At 33.9% G+C, this 17513-nt stretch overlaps 2 protein-coding genes across 2 annotated transcripts; one reads left to right on the forward strand and one right to left on the reverse strand.

The window, feature by feature from the left end:
- Nucleotides 1–1661: 1661 nt before the first annotated feature.
- On the reverse strand, nucleotides 1662–10255 carry LOC105971371 (uncharacterized). Its single transcript, XM_088824990.1, is given in 25 exon segments — nucleotides 1662–1898; nucleotides 1999–2098; nucleotides 2553–2663; nucleotides 3541–3687; nucleotides 3855–3926; nucleotides 4603–4672; nucleotides 4762–4851; nucleotides 4945–5072; nucleotides 5167–5282; nucleotides 5368–5407; nucleotides 5486–5602; nucleotides 5935–6107; nucleotides 6194–7204; nucleotides 7441–7518; nucleotides 7609–7770; nucleotides 7889–7988; nucleotides 7991–8004; nucleotides 8107–8155; nucleotides 8260–8350; nucleotides 8438–8530; nucleotides 8624–8670; nucleotides 8758–8818; nucleotides 8935–9013; nucleotides 9124–9224; nucleotides 9344–10255. Coding segments are annotated over 13 exon segments (966 nt in total). The 5' UTR covers nucleotides 9422–10255; the 3' UTR covers nucleotides 1662–1898; nucleotides 1999–2098; nucleotides 2553–2663; nucleotides 3541–3687; nucleotides 3855–3926; nucleotides 4603–4672; nucleotides 4762–4851; nucleotides 4945–5072; nucleotides 5167–5282; nucleotides 5368–5407; nucleotides 5486–5602; nucleotides 5935–6107; nucleotides 6194–7191.
- LOC105964889 (polyubiquitin 8) lies at nucleotides 9527–9898 on the forward strand. The gene has a single exon (XM_012989399.2). The coding sequence runs from the start codon at nucleotides 9527–9529 to the stop codon at nucleotides 9896–9898; it is 372 nt and encodes a 123-aa protein (XP_012844853.2).
- Nucleotides 10256–17513: the final 7258 nt, after the last annotated feature.

Here is a 17513-nt window from a genome sequence, read left to right on the forward strand (position 1 = left end):
GACCGCTATTAAAAATGGTATATAATATAGGGACCAAATCTGTAATCATCATAAGTTTATTATAAATAATATAATAAATTCAATCTACTTTTGAATTGACCTAGGTATGAACGAATTCAATTGTAAGATTTGAATCGTGAATCATAACATTTTATACTCGGTATTGCAAGTTTTCGTAAATGAGATACACGCGTTTATAGCTGAGGAGTAGTAAAAGCGTACTACGTTAGTGGTGGATGATTCGGATATTGCAAGAGAGATCCACTTTGGGGTTAAATTTGCAATTTGGGTGGAGCATCTGGGAAGATGAAGTAAGTATATGGGTGATTCTGCAATTTTCAAAATTATTTCAGCCAGGGAGTGAATTTCCAGAAATTACAAATTCACCCCCACTTGGGGTGCATTTCTGGTTGAAGGACCAAAAAATAAAAGAAAGGTATACTATATAGGGACCAAAATTCGTAAAATTAAATCGAGTTTTTGATATTTGAGATTTATTTTAACATTTGAATTGACATAGATATGGATGAATTCAATCGTATGATTTGAATCGTAAATCATAAGATTTTATGCTCGGAATTGCAAACTTTCATAAATGTAGCGGAAATTTTGGATGTTGAAAGAGAGATCCACTTTGGGGTCAAATTTGCAATTCGGGTGGAGCGGCTAGGAAGATGGAGTAAGTATAGTGGTGATTCTGCAATTTTCAGCCAGGTAGGTGGATTTTCAGAAATTACTAATTGACCTCCACTTGGGGGCATTTCTGGTTTAAGGACCAAAATAAAAAACTGTATATAATATAGGGACAAAAACTGTAATTATCGCAAGTTTATTATAAATAATATAATACATTATAGTTTTCCTAAATCGTAAATTGTAAAATTTGATTGTTTTGTTGATATTTAAGATTTATTTTAACTTTTGAATAGACTGAGGTATGAACGGTTTGAATCGTAAATCATAAGATTTTAAACTCGGTATTGCGAATTTTCGTAAATGAATCAAACACGATTATAGCTGAGAAAGAATAGAAGCATAATGCGTTGGTAGCGGATATTTCTGATATTGCAAGAGAGATCCACTTTGGGGTTAAATTTGCAATTTGAGTGGAGCGATTGGAAAGATGATTGAAACTTCGGCTCTTTGTCCAGCAAGAAGTCAATAGAGTTGCAACAATTTGAAATCAATGAGGTAGTTTTGTAGCATATTTTCTCGTATAAAGCCAAAGTACCAGGGCAAAATATTATGCCTAAACACAATCAGAAAAAAAAAAAGAAAAAAAAAAAGGGAAAAAAAAAAAGAAAAAAAAGTAATTTTTCATTGTGTTATTTAGCCAAGTTTCAATTAAGAAAGTCAACATGAATTCAGTCGAAGTATGAAAATAGCATTCGATTAGATTAAATCCTATATTTGAAGCCCATGTTGTGACTCCTATCATCATACATTTAGAATTAACTATCGAGTCAAAAACTAAATAATTGAAAAAATCACGAACATAAAGATATAGACATAAATAATTCACTCTTTTAAAGTCCAACTATTACCAGAGGAAACTAACTCCCACAGGAATCAAACAAGCATGCAAGAAGCAGAAAAAATGGTCACAACTATATGAAAAGTTCAACAGAAACAAAGCAAGCTCCATTATATTCCATTAGATATAAAGAAAGCAAGAATTTATTAGAAAGAAGATAATGGCATACACCGACTACTCCATAATTCCAAGAAAACAAAAGGACCGAAGAAATATGCAAAATCGGCCGCAACTAACTTTGTTGGAAACAAATTTGAAAGGAGTTTTTTGCTTCATTTAAGCTTTTCAATCGACATAGAATGAAATGTTATGCCTTAGATAATTAGCCCACCTCAATCCGCAGCCACTCCACATATTTCCATACCTGATATATATGATCAACCCAATAAATGAGTAATAACACAAGGCAACATGCATATACATATACACACACAAAGTAAAAGTATAAATTATTGAAGCCTTACATTTTTTAAGCAAGTACCGAGAAATTTTGATGCAGGAATATGATTTCTCGCAACGGAGATCTAACCTGCCTAGTGCAACATGTCTTCGAACCAGTTGTTTCTGCCAAAAACAATTTACAAAATTCGAAAAGTATCAACTATATAATTCTTCAGTTATGGATCAGTCTTTACAAAAAATAAAATGGAAAAAAACACTGTACAGCCTGGTTGCTAAATCCAACATCCAGATAACTTCGATTCAAAAAATCTAGTCCACTTCTTATTCTATTATGTGATATTATTAACAAGCATGTTAAATGTGGTGTTGCTGTTTTGGACAGTAGGTAGGGCTTTCTTTAATATAATTTCAGTTATATATATCTTATGGTTTGCACTTTCAGAAACATTAGTATTCCATCAATAGTAAACTACCATAATAGATTCTCAATTTGTTTTACTGCACGAGCGCATTTGTTGATTGTTTTGCCGGAGTATTATTAATCGCCGAACTCAGGCCTATAGAAGTACTAAATAACATGTAAAGAGAGATTTCATTTCGGCGATATATAAATTACCTTTCCGATTGGATAAGAAATAAGATAGGATATAATCATCAGAATACGCACAGGCCAAACCAAGTTTGCACCAACAGCTCCGAACCTAGTGCATATGGCTTAAGAAGAAACCTGGCATTCAACATAAGAATCATAAGTACGAATTACTAAAATGAAACTAACTTTAGGTATAAAATGATCAATTCTTCAGTAACTCATTAAAAAATACCACCCTGAAAGAAACGATATCAGAAGTTACATATATTCACACTCGTTATTGAATGAATTTCCAACCTATCTAATTTTAAGTTTTTCGGCACTACAATACTCAGAATCCAACCAATCAGAGGCACCCTAGCCTCGATCACAAAATAACATTAGACTTCGAGTCACAGTCCATAACTTTCGATGTGTGTCTATTAAACAAATTCTAAATGAAAAGTAGCAAAAGCAGTGGCCCGCAAAAGGTGCAAAATACAGTACTCGAAAGAGGATCATGTTGCACAGGAATTGCAGATCCATGATCACAGATGACGAACAAGGACTGCCGGCTTTTCCCCTGCAACCATGGATGCAGAATGCACTCCAAATAAGAACTGATCTACGGGTGAAGGGTGAAGAAACGCCAGAGTGAAGTAAGATGTGAAGGCCAGATAACCAAAAAATAAAAAATATACAGAAACGTCACAGCGAACAAAAAATAATATTAGAGTAGGGATTGAAGAGATGTATATATGGCAAAAGCGCAACCATTAACCTGTTTGGAGTCGAACTGTTTCAATATAGTATCCTCGAACTGAGCTAATTTCTACAATTTCTAGTTAGGCTGCAAATTTCACTAACCAATATAGCAGACAATATCATGATAGCAAAAAACAAGAATCAGAGCAGCAAAGAACAAAAACAACTAAAGAATTGCATAAACAAGCAGGATAATTGCATTGCATAAACCAGCACAAATAGAAAACAAGAGCGAAAATTTTGTGCGAGTGGAAAGGTTTAGAGGAACCTGTTGAGCGTTGGCAATATTCAGATTGGCAACAACTTCTTTATAGGAATCAGCCAATTTTGTGTGCAACTCCCAGGATTTTATTGAGTTTCTTGAAATCAACCCATGCAACATTTGTAGTCGGATATCCCTTGCTCTAACTATCGCCTTCGTCCACGGAGAAGAAAGCGCCAAAAAAAAGTGAAAATAAATGGGAGTTGTCTGTTTGATTGCACTCGAATATACAACGAAAATAAAGGAGAAAGAAAAATTGTGCGGTGCAAAGTTTTAAACAATTTATACTGTTGAGAATATGAGTCGCATTAAAGAGCTACCTCTGAAAACCTATCCAGGCAGGGCACGAAGTTGAACCTTGAGCGGTGTAGAAGATTGCAACAAAGGAGATTCTAATAACAATTGAAACAAGAAAGGCAGATTTTAGGAAATATACAAATGAACTTCAAACCTGAAAATGCTCTCACTCACAAGATCACCATGAGCTGTCAATATAAGTTTGAAATGATGCTTGAAGAAGACACCGAGGACCGTATTAAAGTTAAAAAATGCAGTTCAAAAAATCGGAGGAAGACGAGCAACAAGAAAACCAATGAAAATGGTTAATCTCCATAATAGTATAATATCCAGATAATGAATGAGTAAATAGCTATCTCCTTGATACTCAATCCTCAATTAAAAAGCATCATATTGACACAAACAAAAATTCCAACAACTTTAAGGAAATTAAATTAACCGGACGAAATATATGCATCCCCGTCTGCCAAAAGGAAAAAAATGTATAATATCCAATTGATTTCTCATTTCCGGAGTCCTAGCTTCAGATCAACCATTCTTAATCGCTGAGCAAGAAAATCAATCGTAGTTGCAAAGTCAACAAATAATCAAATCAAGTGTGCATATGTTCATTTTGATCCAATTTGATGTTCCGTTTTTCTTCGTTTAAATTTTGAAACTGGAGGGACTGCCGGTAATCACTAGTTGCTGAACAACAGATGCAATGATAAAAAGTGAAAATTATATTACCTCTCTCTTAAGGTTATAAACAACCAATCTGAATTTTCTAACCTGTAACAAAAATAACCAGTAGAACAGCAAAGGTGATGCTTCCGCCGTCGTACCATCCTTCCTCCAGGCCCTGGAAAACACGAGCAATTCTTAAATTATATATGAAGGAAATTATATAAATTCTCTTAATAATATGGTATTGTTGTATTTCTAGCCAACCTCGATTTTTATTTCGAGAGCCAAAGAGGCCACAACGGCTATTATTAAAATAATGAGAGTCAGATCCTGCCAAGCTTCCCATAGGAACCTCTGCGCAAAAACAAACGTCGAATAAGTAAATGGTGGAAATGTATAAGTAAGAACATATGATCAAACAAATATAACACTCTAGACAAGTCTTACCAAGAAACTCCTTCCTTTTTTCACGGGATACGTGAGCCGAAAGCATTCTTTCTTCGTGATAACTCATTTTCGTCACCATATATCCCTGTTTCGACATCTGTTTTTATCATTTCTGCCAACCCTTTAACCTGAATAAAATGACGGTCGAGATTAATATTTATGCATATAGCATATGTTAGTAGACTTCCTAGAGAGATGGTGAAGGGAAAAAGGAAGTGTTACCCCTCCATATTGTTGCAGTGCTGTAATATTATGTTCCCTTTTCATCGAAGCAAGTTGCTCGAGGCCGATTTCATAACCACCATTAGGAGATGGTGGAGCTACTGTCGTGCCTAATACTGAATTGACGATAATCAAATCAGGTTTGTAGCAGAGATGGAATTAGGAAAACAAGCTTAAAAAGAAGCAACACTCGAAAAATACCTATTGCTCGTTGTCCAGCCAACTTAAAGAGCAGTGCAGCCTACAACCACCGACACCAGAATATCAAGAATCGAATGAATAAAAGTACGGAATGAAGACTAATGTGTTTTAATATTACCCTTATGACCTGAGCATGTGCTCTGATCATCCGTCTTCTCTTTTCTTGTTCTTCGTCTTTTTTCAGGTCTAACGTGTAGCGGAAACGTCACGAAGCATTAAGCACGAGGGCGGCTTGCTGCAAAAGGACCAACACTTAGACAATCAGAAAGAGGTGCACATGCATGTAATTCATCGACTTTCAAGTGATTTTAAATTCCATAACCATAAAAGCAAAAATGATAAAGTCGACGACTAATCATTCAACCGTTTAATTTATCCTCAAAACAGAAAAATAAGATGCACTATTATGGGATCGGGTAATCGAAACGTCACGTGCATGAAACCAAAACAGAGGCCATAAAAGAATCACCAACAACGACATCACATTTTACGATGAAAACAAACGATTTATTGCATGTGATAATTAAATGCAATACAATAAACAAACACACGCCGGCGAAATCTTACCCTCCAGCGCTTGAGCGATTCATGGGAGGCTTTTTTGGTGTTGGCAATGTCGAAAGGATCAGAGAAATCAGGATCGCTGCCCCATCCACCCCCATCAACGCCGGCGGAGGAGTCGCCGGTCTCGAGGTCGAGGTGCGCTGCAGCTTCATTGCCGGTAGTCATATCGGCGGTGGCTGGGGGAGGAAAAAGAAATATGAGTAAGAAACAATTTGTGTTTATTTTTGTGCAAAATTGAAACACCTATTCTTACTTCACCTACAAAGAAGAAGAACCACTATAGTTGTACAACGGAAGAACATGTGTAATACAAACTTTTTCACTCCACCACCACCACCACCGCCGGAGCCATGAATATTTGCGCTAGGCCCGGAATTAACAGAACCACCAGACCCTCCTCTAATATACACAGTCTTGAAGCCCCTTTCGGGAATGAGAACATAGAGACGTTGTCGTCACCTAACATTGTATAATAAAATCATATAATGAAACGTTTGTCAATCTCTATGTTTCTTCTCTTATAACTGCAAGCATCACAAAAATTTACCAAATTTCTTTCACATAATTGCATAACAGCGAAGGGCTAATGAGCGGGAAAAAAAGAACCTTTGAGATGAGTTCCCAGAGAGGAACTCGAATTCGACAAGTGCTACCAACTGCCCTATCTGGACTCATGAGATATCCGGACAGTAATGACTGGTGTACCCCGTGCAGGAAAAAAAAAAAAACCAGATGTGCAATTTACAGAAGTGAGAACAAAAAAAACAAACAATAATGTCTGGAGGAGAATGAGTACTCACCGAAAAAGAACCCTGACACAACCACACACTGACATTTAAAAAAAAGATAGCCCCTCTCATTCTCAAATTCTTTCTTTATGTTTCTCTTTCTTCTTTAAGAGTAATTCTTTCTATTTTAGTCATTCTCAAGTTTCAACCAACCCAATTCATAAAGAAAAGGTCGAAATAAGATCATCAAAACAGACTAAATTAAAATAAAATAAAAACCATCAAAATAAAGAATATAATGCAAAGCTAATTTACTCACCAAATTCACTCTACTGATACATATATACACCTTCATATATTTGTCGTCCAGAAATACTTCCACACACCACGGCATTTCAATCGCTCTCTAATATTGAATGAAATGTGAGAATGCAGTGGCGGCGTGGGTGGTGGGCATCGAAGGAAGAAAGGTGTTGCGGGGCTATAATCGATTTTCAGCGGCAGGAAGAGGTACCAGAATCTTAATCCAACATCATATAATTTCCCTGAACCAAAAGAATAAATAAAGAAAATCGCAAACTCAACATAATAAGAAATTCAAGGAACATACAACTGCTACTTGAAATTTATTTATACCCCTCTAAAACATTTGTAAAACCTTCATGCGCATTGTCATTAGGCTAACCATTTCCCATTATACAAGAATACAAGAATCTAGATACTGAAAATAGGAATATATATTTCATAATAATAATAATAAAATCTTGATATAGGCTAATACCTATCAGTGCGAGCAAAAAGTTCTTCGACGACATAACCATCACCGGGAGCTCCCTCAGCTTGCCCTTGAAGTTCATTTTTCCTATCAGAGCCATAGACACGTAAAATGGCATAATTTACTTTTAATGTTCCTAACATCGAATAAAATACGAGAAGCACAAAAATTACCTTCAAACAGTTCTTGGGCCGAGGCAGTTTCGAGGTCACACACTGCAGCCATCGCCTATTGCGTACAAAAATGGCATTTTTCGAACCATCTCCACTCGCCAAAAGATTGGGTGAGATTATTCTATATTGGGCGAGATATAGCCCAGAAGATTTCAACGACATTCTACACAATAACAAAAGAAAAATTAAAAAAAATCCCGTTCGATAGAATATAACAGTCTTTAAAGAACATATATATAGTCGAAGCAGAAGCAGACGACATTGTACTGTATTTAACTTACCCGGGGGTTTTAATATGTTCCCAAAAATCCATCGTTTCGTACACGTAAAACTGCTTCTTACCAGCAAGTGGTGATAGAATATCTTGATCCAATCGTACAAATCTGTCGGAAGATTCCTGCAAATTAAATTTTGTATCGTACATTTACCGGCGCGATTTTTTTTCTCCTCACAATGAGGAAAAATATACGAGCAGTTTGTACATTGTGCGTTTATGTACCTGTTTGCAGGTTGAAGTGCTTCGAACCTCGTTACACGTCTTAGAGTAGCTGCAAAATAGAACGAATAAAAAAACGAGAAATAAATATATCATTAAGCTAACTAATCAGCGTAAAAAAAGGTATTAATACCGAAGATTGCTATACGAACTAACCTCTTTCTTTACGTTGCGTGGATACACCTTGAATAGCTGTAAAGATCTCCGGCGTGAATACGTAAACACCACAGTTAATACGGTCACTAACCTGTTACATACAGATACAAAAATATAGTAACTACCTATTATCAATTACAGTAAAAAAAAAATAATAATAATTGGAATTATTACATACAAAATTTTTGGGTTTCTCGGTATAATGCAAAAGCTCGTTCGTAACAGGATCTGCAACGAGTTCCCCGAACTGGCTAGCTAACTCGGGAGAAACCTGGAAGAAAGGAAAACGTAATTTGTGAACCAATGATAATTTGACAAGTGTTATTTATTTAATCAAGAAAGATGGCATTATCGAGTTACGGACCTTGTTCACTAAAATTGTTCCGAGCCCACCATAGCTTTTGTGACCCTCTGCAAAGTAATCCGTAAATTAATAAACTTCATATTCCGAAAAAAGACAACGAGATATTACTCTCTGGTAAAATTTGGACAATTTACCTAGCATTTGAGACAGTGGAAAACTGCAACAAACGTCACAATTCAGCAAAAAAATGTGCGACTGCGTGAAAAGAAAAAAAAAAAAAGACGACCCCGTATTAAAAAATATATATATTTAATTTCTATTAGATTTTAATAGAATGTGTAAATAATAAAGAATAAAATTAAAATACGAACCGGATCATCTTCCATGATAAAATTCCTGAAGTTATATAGTCCACCAGCCGAACCGTGTAGCTTATCTTCTCTCAAGTATCTAGTTATCGAACGATCAAACAATAAACAGCACTAAGTGTACGATTTATGAATAAAACATTGCTTTGATGTGTCGAAAGGAACAAGAAATAACAAAAGCGACGTAATTACCTTACAGGCACTCTAAGCTCGTTAGAAATCAACGATACAAACAATGCAAATTCACGCTCCTCGTAAAAGACAATCAAATAGATCTGCGCTAGATTTGGGATCTAAAAAAGACATAAAATTCTCAATAAATGAATCGACTTTGCCGTAAAGCACATTACACAAACTAACAAACCAAATCTAAATTGAAAATCTGTAACGCGGACGCAATTCGATAGCGTACCCGTTTAGAAGCGGAAATTGGGTCACAACTGATATAATCTACCATATCCACCAAGTGAGGCACAAACAAGGGCTCCATTGTCCAGCAATATAGGAGCACATTTATCCATTAATTAATTAATTAATTAATCACTTCCAAAAAAAAAAGAAACTGATGGCTTGATTGATGAAGATCACCACTGTAATGACAGGGTACTGCATATTCTCCATGGAAGTGAGCACACAAGAACCCATCATTGAAATCAAGCATAAAATCAAACACCTTCTGGGCATCCCTTTCGACTCACAAATCCTCACTATTTGCGACTGCGAGCTTATCGACAGCCTTGATTTAGACGACTACCCACTCATCTCCGACGGCACCAAAATCCACCCCTCAACCACGAAGCAAACCCCGCCGCCGCCACCAATTATTCAGCCGCCGCCGGCAACCAAAATGAAAATCACCGTCAAATTCTCGGCAAGAAAGATCCAAATCGACGTCGACGAAACCGACACCGTCAGGAGCCTGAAGGAGAAGATCCTCATAGTGGAGGGACGCCGATGCGGCGGATGACATTGTTCTTCAACGGGACGGAAATGGAGGATGATTTCCAGAGTTTGAACTAAAGTTTATCACATAGGTGCTGTCATCCCAAAATTGAAATTCAAGAGATAGGAAGTACACGCAGCAGACGATGGAGCAACCTCGGAACTTGTTGGAAGATAGAAACAAAGGATAAGAGAAAAACGTGATGATTGCAGACATGACGGCCTGGGTGAGGAAATTCCGGCGGCGTCAACAATTGTAGGCGGCCAAAAAACAAAAGAAAGAAAAGAAAATAAAAATAACATTTGAACTTCAGGCGTTCAAACGACGCCGTTCTGCATAAAACAGATTAAAAGAAAAGGAAAAAGCAAGCAAGCGTGTCACGGTCGAGCTGCTCCAGAAATAAATAAAAAAGAAAATAACGTGAGAAGATGATTGGTGGGAGGGAACCAAACGACGTAGTTTAGGTATTAAATGGGCCAAAAGAAAAGGCAAAAGAAATTGCATAAAAAAAAAGGGGTCTATCCCTATATATATGTACTTAATATATATATATATATATTAATTAGTTTTTATATTAATTAAATTTATATAGTCAAATAAAAAAATTATGAAATATATATTAATTTATTAATATATTCATTTTATACAGATATCCCAATTTGTTTTTTATTGAATGGATATTCGAATATTCCAAAATATTGACAATTAAAAAAAACGTATTCCTTTATTTTAATATTTTAATATTACAAAAAAGGTTTTTTCCTGAAAATTAATTGAATATTCGTAAAAAAATTGAGTATCCTGAGTTTTTTCAATAAATATATTTTGAAATATTGCCAATATAAATAAGATATTTTTTTTTTCGAATTTATTGAATATTAAATTTGGAAATAAGATATATACATGATGTAAATGTTTAAATGAGTGTAGAATGTTAAATAGGAAATAACTTAAATACATACCAAATTAAAAATGACAACTCACCAATTGAGGAATCCAACTCATCAATTGAACTCCAATTAAGCAATTTAGATGAATGACATAGACATTTGCCACATGTCATTCATATAGGGCATAGAGCCTCATTTTATATTATAGGGTTAATAGCATTTTGCCACCTGTACTTTTCCCGTTTTTGCGCTTTGCCACCTTAACTAAAAAAAGTTGCACGGGCACACCCAAACTCGTTTTTTTGACGCACATAACCACCTAATGGGAATATTCTGGCGAATCTTCTCATTTTTCCGGCACACGTGCGATGCACATGCTTAATGTGAGGATTTTTTAGTCTTTTAATCTGAAGATATCATGTGGGGTTAAAATGAAAGTTCCAAAGGATGAAATTGAAAAATTGTAAGTTCCAAGGGATGAAATTGAAAGATATTAAACTCATTCTTCTTCTTCACTGAAAGTTTCTCTCCCCCATTAATTTGTTCTTTGAACTAACAACATCTTTTGAAAAAAATCCAAGCTTCAAAAAAAATTAGGGGTTATCTTCTCTCATCAATTTAATTAAATACCTTGTGAGGCGATCTTGGTCCTCAATTTGGAACTTTCCTCGATGTTCCTCCTGATCGTCATCAACATATTCAGTCCAATCGTTTCTCTTAGTCTTGTTCGTTAGCTCTTGGATTGGAGAACTGTTGGAGGTACGATTGTGTTCATCGGGGAGATGGAAGTGATTTGAATTAGAGAATTAGCGAGACATGTTCAAAAGTCTTGACGAATTTGTGTACGATACATCTCTGGCCATGGATGATTGGGCAAAAATCTTCCCCACAAATTCCTCTTGGTTGCACACCACGCGACTCCACATGTTGCTGCTTTTCTTCTACTGCTTCATCTGCATTGCATCCCACTTTTGTTTTCATAGTTGAATTTTCTCACACAAACATATATCTACAGTGCAATTAATTTCAACATATATTGTAAACCACAAAAACATAATGAGAATTAGAAAGAAAGAGAGAGAAGTGCCAACATAGTGGAGCATTCGAAGCACTGGAAATGGTTTCTTTGGAAAATATTAATGGGGAGAAACTCCTATATAAGAAGAAGAAGACCCACTCCCATGGAAGAAGCAGACACACAACTCTATTTCAATAAATTTAGAATTTGGGTAAGTGATACGAACCCCGTAGAACTTGTTACGGGACCCAATAATCTTATGCGGAAGCAAGAACGGAACGTCCAAAAAAATAAAGGATTCGATTGGCGGAATTCGGAATATTGACCCCGTAGCTATAGAGAGCTAGAAACCAATATTATCAAGGTGGAAGTATTGACCTCGTGATTATAATGAATCAGAAACCAATACTATAGTGCTAAGAATAATTCACAAGAATCCACTCGCAAAATATCCCGAAGAGTTGTTGAAGAACAACGAAGGAGAATTTTAATCTCTCAAAATAATACTTAAAAACATCCAAATAATAATGACCCTAAAGCAACCTATTTATAAGTGTCAAAGAGACCTAATCTAACAAGGAAAATAAATCATAACTTATCTATTATAAGGAAATAACGAAATAAACTAAATCTAGTCCAAATAGGACTCTAGATAACAAGAAATAAATTGTCCAATAATAAAATACGAAAATTAATAATAATCATCTTTTCCAAGTCATGGCTTCTTGGCTGGATGACTAGACGGGCTCAAGTCCTTGAGCTCGGCTTGCTTCACAATCTGGCCCGATAATTTGCTCCAATTAAGCTCAGCTGGGATCGAACTAGACTACGTCAATTCTTCATTTTGGAGCTCGTGTTTTACTAAGTTAAGCATGGCTGCTTCAATGCGCTTGGCCCGAGCTCGGGTAATCGGTCCTCTTGGCACATGCAACTCGTCCAAGTCATCAACTCCTTCATCCAGCTCGTCACTACCTCGCGTAATTGGCTGGATCGTATTAGTAAGTTTCAAATAAAGTTCAAATGAGTCCTTAAAATTTTCAATTTTACCCCACATGATATCTTCAGAGTAAAAGACAAAAAAAACCCATGTATTTAGTCATGTGCAACGCGCGTGTGACGGAATCTTTCAAGATTCGCCGAAATATTCCCTCTAGGTGGTTATGTGCGTCAAAAAATCAAGTTTGGGTCTGCCCGTGCAACTTTTTTTAGTTAAGGTGGCAAAGCGCAAAAACGGGCAAAGTACAGGTGGCAAAATGCTATTAACCCTATATTATATATAGATTTATTGAAACTCAATTCAACTCCAATTTACACCACAATTTAGCGTGGCAAAATGCTATTAACCCTATATTATATATAGATTTATTGAAACTCAATTCAACTCCAATTTACACCACAATTTAGCCCAATTTCACCAATTAACTAATTTTAACCATAATTTCAATTTTGACCCATTTTGACCCGCCGGAAACCGCCGGTCAGCCGCCGGAGACAGTAATTTAACTGTTAATTGATTCTTTTTTTCTTAATTTTTTTTAATTAATATTACTGTTTTGGGTGCTACATAACTGTCTCCATCAGTTATTTAACTGTCGGAGACAGTAATTTAACTGTTAATTGACTTTTTTTCTTAGAAAAATATTTTTATTAATATTACTATCTTGGCTGCTAAATTACTGTCCCCAGCAGTTATTTAACTGTCAGAGATAGTAACTTAACTATTAATTGACTTTTTTTTCCCTTACAAAAATATTTTAATTAATATTACTGTCTTGGCTTCTAAATTACTGTCACCAGCAGTTATTTAATTATCAAAGACAGTAATATAACTGTTAATTGACCCCTTTTTTTCTTAATTTTTTTTAATTAATATTACTGTCTTCGTTGCTAAATTACTGTCTCCAGCAGTTATTTAACTGTCGGATACAGTAATTTTACTGTAAATCGACTTTTTTTTTTTTTTGAAATTTTTTTTTTTGTTAAAAAAAATTATTTTAACTAATATTACTGTCTTGGCTGCTAAATTACTGTCTCAGACAGTAATATTACTGTTTGGGACAGTAATATTAGTAATATTACTATTCAAAAATATAATATTCATAATATTATTGTCCCAAACAGTAATATTACTGTTTGAGACAGTAATTTAGCAGTCAAGACAGTAATATTAATTAAGATATTTTTTTCTAAGAAAAAACAAAATTTAAAAAAAAAATCAACGTCGGAGATCGGCGGTCTACAGCGGTTGACCGGCCGGAAAAAAATTTTAGAAAAACAAAGTTTTCAAAAAACAAAAAAGTCAACCCGGAATCTGACCGGAAAAAAAATTTAGAAAAAAAAAACTATTTTCTGAAAAAAAGAATATTTTTTCAGAAAATTATTATTTTGGGGGTTAATGTGATATATTTGTTTAATTTTGGGGTCAATGTGTAATATTAAGAAAGTTATAGCATAATGGATGGAATTGATAAAAATTATATTATGGACGGTATTTTGGACTAAAGACATGGGGATGGGTTTCTGTGAAAGACTGTTTTTTTTTTGTAGACCAATGTGCATTTAAGTTCCTTGTGATGGGCCTTTTTGCCATTCGCCCTATAAAATAATGTCATTTCCAAAATTCCGCCAACTCTGAGGCATACTGAAATCGGAATGAATTTTTCTATATGTTTTTTTGTTCAGTCCCTCTACATTGTTTCTTTGTGTGCACTCACTACTTTTAACTTTCATTTACACTTCACTCCCTACCCCTTGAATTTACATGTTTACCCTTCGATAATTGATTTTGTATTTCTTTTTTCTTATATATATTACTATACTTATAACCAAACACTTCATATTATTCCTACTTCAATCAATTATTTTAGTTCCCAAACAACTCCAAAATTTATCCAAACAATAAAATTTAAATAATGCAAGAAAAAAAATGAGATTTTTTTTCCCATATTCTAATCATCTGTGCTTCTCTTCATTGTATTTGGCATTCTTCTTCCTCTTCCACTTCCTCCAATTCTCTCGTTCCAATTCCCTCCTTCCAATTCTCTCCGTCGCGAACATTGACGCACTTTTTCAGTACATAACATATACGTTATATAACAATCGACGAAACTTTTTCGGTACTCTAGGCATACGTTTTTGGAGAATGTTTAGAATTTTTAATTTATAAATAATTAGTAGCCTCACATGGATCTAAAACATGCGTAAAAACATCAATAAACTAAACAAAAACGGATTTATTTGTGGTCACTAAATATGTAGAATGAATATATATATATATATATATATATATATATATATATATATATATATATATATATATATATATATATATATATATATATATATATATATATATAAATAATAATTGTATTAGAGTTACAAAGAATCGTATGACTAGAGCACTCAAAGTGTTTGGTATTCAAATAATATATTTTCTGAATTAAAATTATGGGTTTTAAGTTTTATAATAACAAATCCGTTGAATCTGTTGATATCAAGAATTATTTGGAATCCAGATTATTTTTTTTCTCTTTATTTTTTTTTTCTTTATCAGTGAAAATGCAGGAAAATGAATACACAAATACTCAAAATTGCATATAATTGACTTTTACTTCTAGTCGACTGTGTTTGTTCATTTCATTTCATTTACATGTGAGATTATTGGGTGCTTATGTGCTTGTATTTTTTAGTTTGATCATTTCTCTACATTGCATTGCTTTATGTCAATGTTTTATTAATTCTTATGAGTAAAAATAACCAATGCCCAAATTATTGCATATATTTCCTTGGACATACTGATCATTTTGACATGTTAAGTTATGCCTTGCAGTAATGTGTTTAAATTGTTAACACATGCCTTGGTATTGGTGACTGATGTCGATGGGAGCAGATCTAGGATTTTTTCGGTAGATTCCGCGGAGGTTAAGCGACTACGTTTTGATAGTCGACTACGTTTTTTGTAGTCGATTAAGTTAATCGACTATGCTTTGGTAGTCGATTAAAGTGTTAATCGACTGCTTTGGTAGTCGATTAAGGTTACTCGATATCATTTTTTAATTTATTTTTGGATTTTTGGTTATTAATTACAATTTGTATAAATCAATTACAATTTATATATATTATTTGTGTTGTAAAATAAATGTTGATTTTCGTTTTATGTAATTGCGTTTTTTATTTTTAATAGTCAGTTCGTTAATCGACTACGCTCTACAGTTGATTAATATCATAGTCAATTTATATATCTGGCAGAGAAAAAGGAAAAAATCAATAATTAAAAATAAATTAAAGAAATTTGCTTAATCGACTATGCTCTATTAGTGGATTAATATCATAGTCGATTAATATACCTAGCAGAGAAAAAGAAAAAAATCAAAAATTAAAAAAAAATAAAGAAATTTCCTTAATCGACTAGGCTGTATAGTTGATTAATATCATAGTCGATTAATACACCTGACAAGTAAAATAAAAGTTTAAAAAAAATTATAAAAAATTATAGAAAAAATTTAAGAAAAAATAAAATAATAATAATAATAATTAAGAAGGAAAAAAAAAAGAGAGAGAGGAAACGGCTAATATGGTAGTGCGACGGAATGATGATGTGGTGGGTCGAGACATAATTGAAAAAAATGATGGTTGAAAATGGACATGGACTTTTATCAAATGGAGCAAAATATATTAGACCTCTCCCCCATTAAAGGAAGTAATGGAGGGGTTTTTTCAAAGAACCCCTTTTTTAAAATATTCTACAACACATAGTTTTTCTTTTTTTTTGAAAAACCTAATATCATATCAACATAAAAAAAACAAATCAAATCTTATATATAAAACGAAGACCTAAACCTAGCGTTAATTTTGTAAATTAATAAATGTTTAATTTGACCATTAATTAATCAATTTATAATTTAAATACTAACTCCTATATTTAAATATACCGTAAGTATGTTTCTAATTATTTTTCTTTTTTGATTTTTCTTCTCCACACTAACCACCCACTAAACCCCCCACTAATTCATCATGGTAGAAGTTATCACACCATGATCTCAACCCCTACCAATTTCATTCTTCTATTTAAACTCATGAGAACTCCACAAAAAACCACATTTTTTTTGCCAAATTTCTTCTTCTTTCTCAATTTTGTTCGTCTTCTTCTTCGTTTATTTAATAACTGTGTTATGCCGTTTATTTATTTATTTTTGCATTTGTGTTTGACATATTGTAAATTTCTTTTGCAGCAAGCCTGTTCGTATCAACAATAGTTCGTGGTTGGAGCGAGCTACTCACGCAATTCGGTAGATGGAAAAAAAATTATGTCACACAAGATTTATTATGTGCTTCTGTTAGTTCAAAGTTTTTTTTTTTTTTGCTATAATTTATTTATAATATTTAAGTTTTATAACTTACAAGATTTTGTTGTTGTATTTTAATTCGTTCGAGATGTTGCATCCCTATTTTAAGATTGATGCATGTTTTTTGTTTTCTTTAGACCATTATTTGAAGCTACTCAACAATTCTAAGGCATTAAACGGGAAAAAAACAGTAAAGAAGAGAAGAAACCATCATCATCTCACATCATACACCAAATGCTTGGCAACATGTTGTACATCTACAAACGGTCATGCTAGGTTCATGTAATTATACGAACTTATTATTTATATTATTAGGTTTTAAGTTTGTGAGTATATTGATAGCACCAAGGCCATTATTGTTTCTTGAATAGGCAACACAAATCTGC

This window comes from Erythranthe guttata, chromosome 10, assembly GCF_056151865.1.
Source record: "Erythranthe guttata isolate IM_541 chromosome 10, IM_541, whole genome shotgun sequence".
In the NCBI taxonomy this organism is placed as follows: domain Eukaryota; kingdom Viridiplantae; phylum Streptophyta; class Magnoliopsida; order Lamiales; family Phrymaceae; genus Erythranthe; species Erythranthe guttata.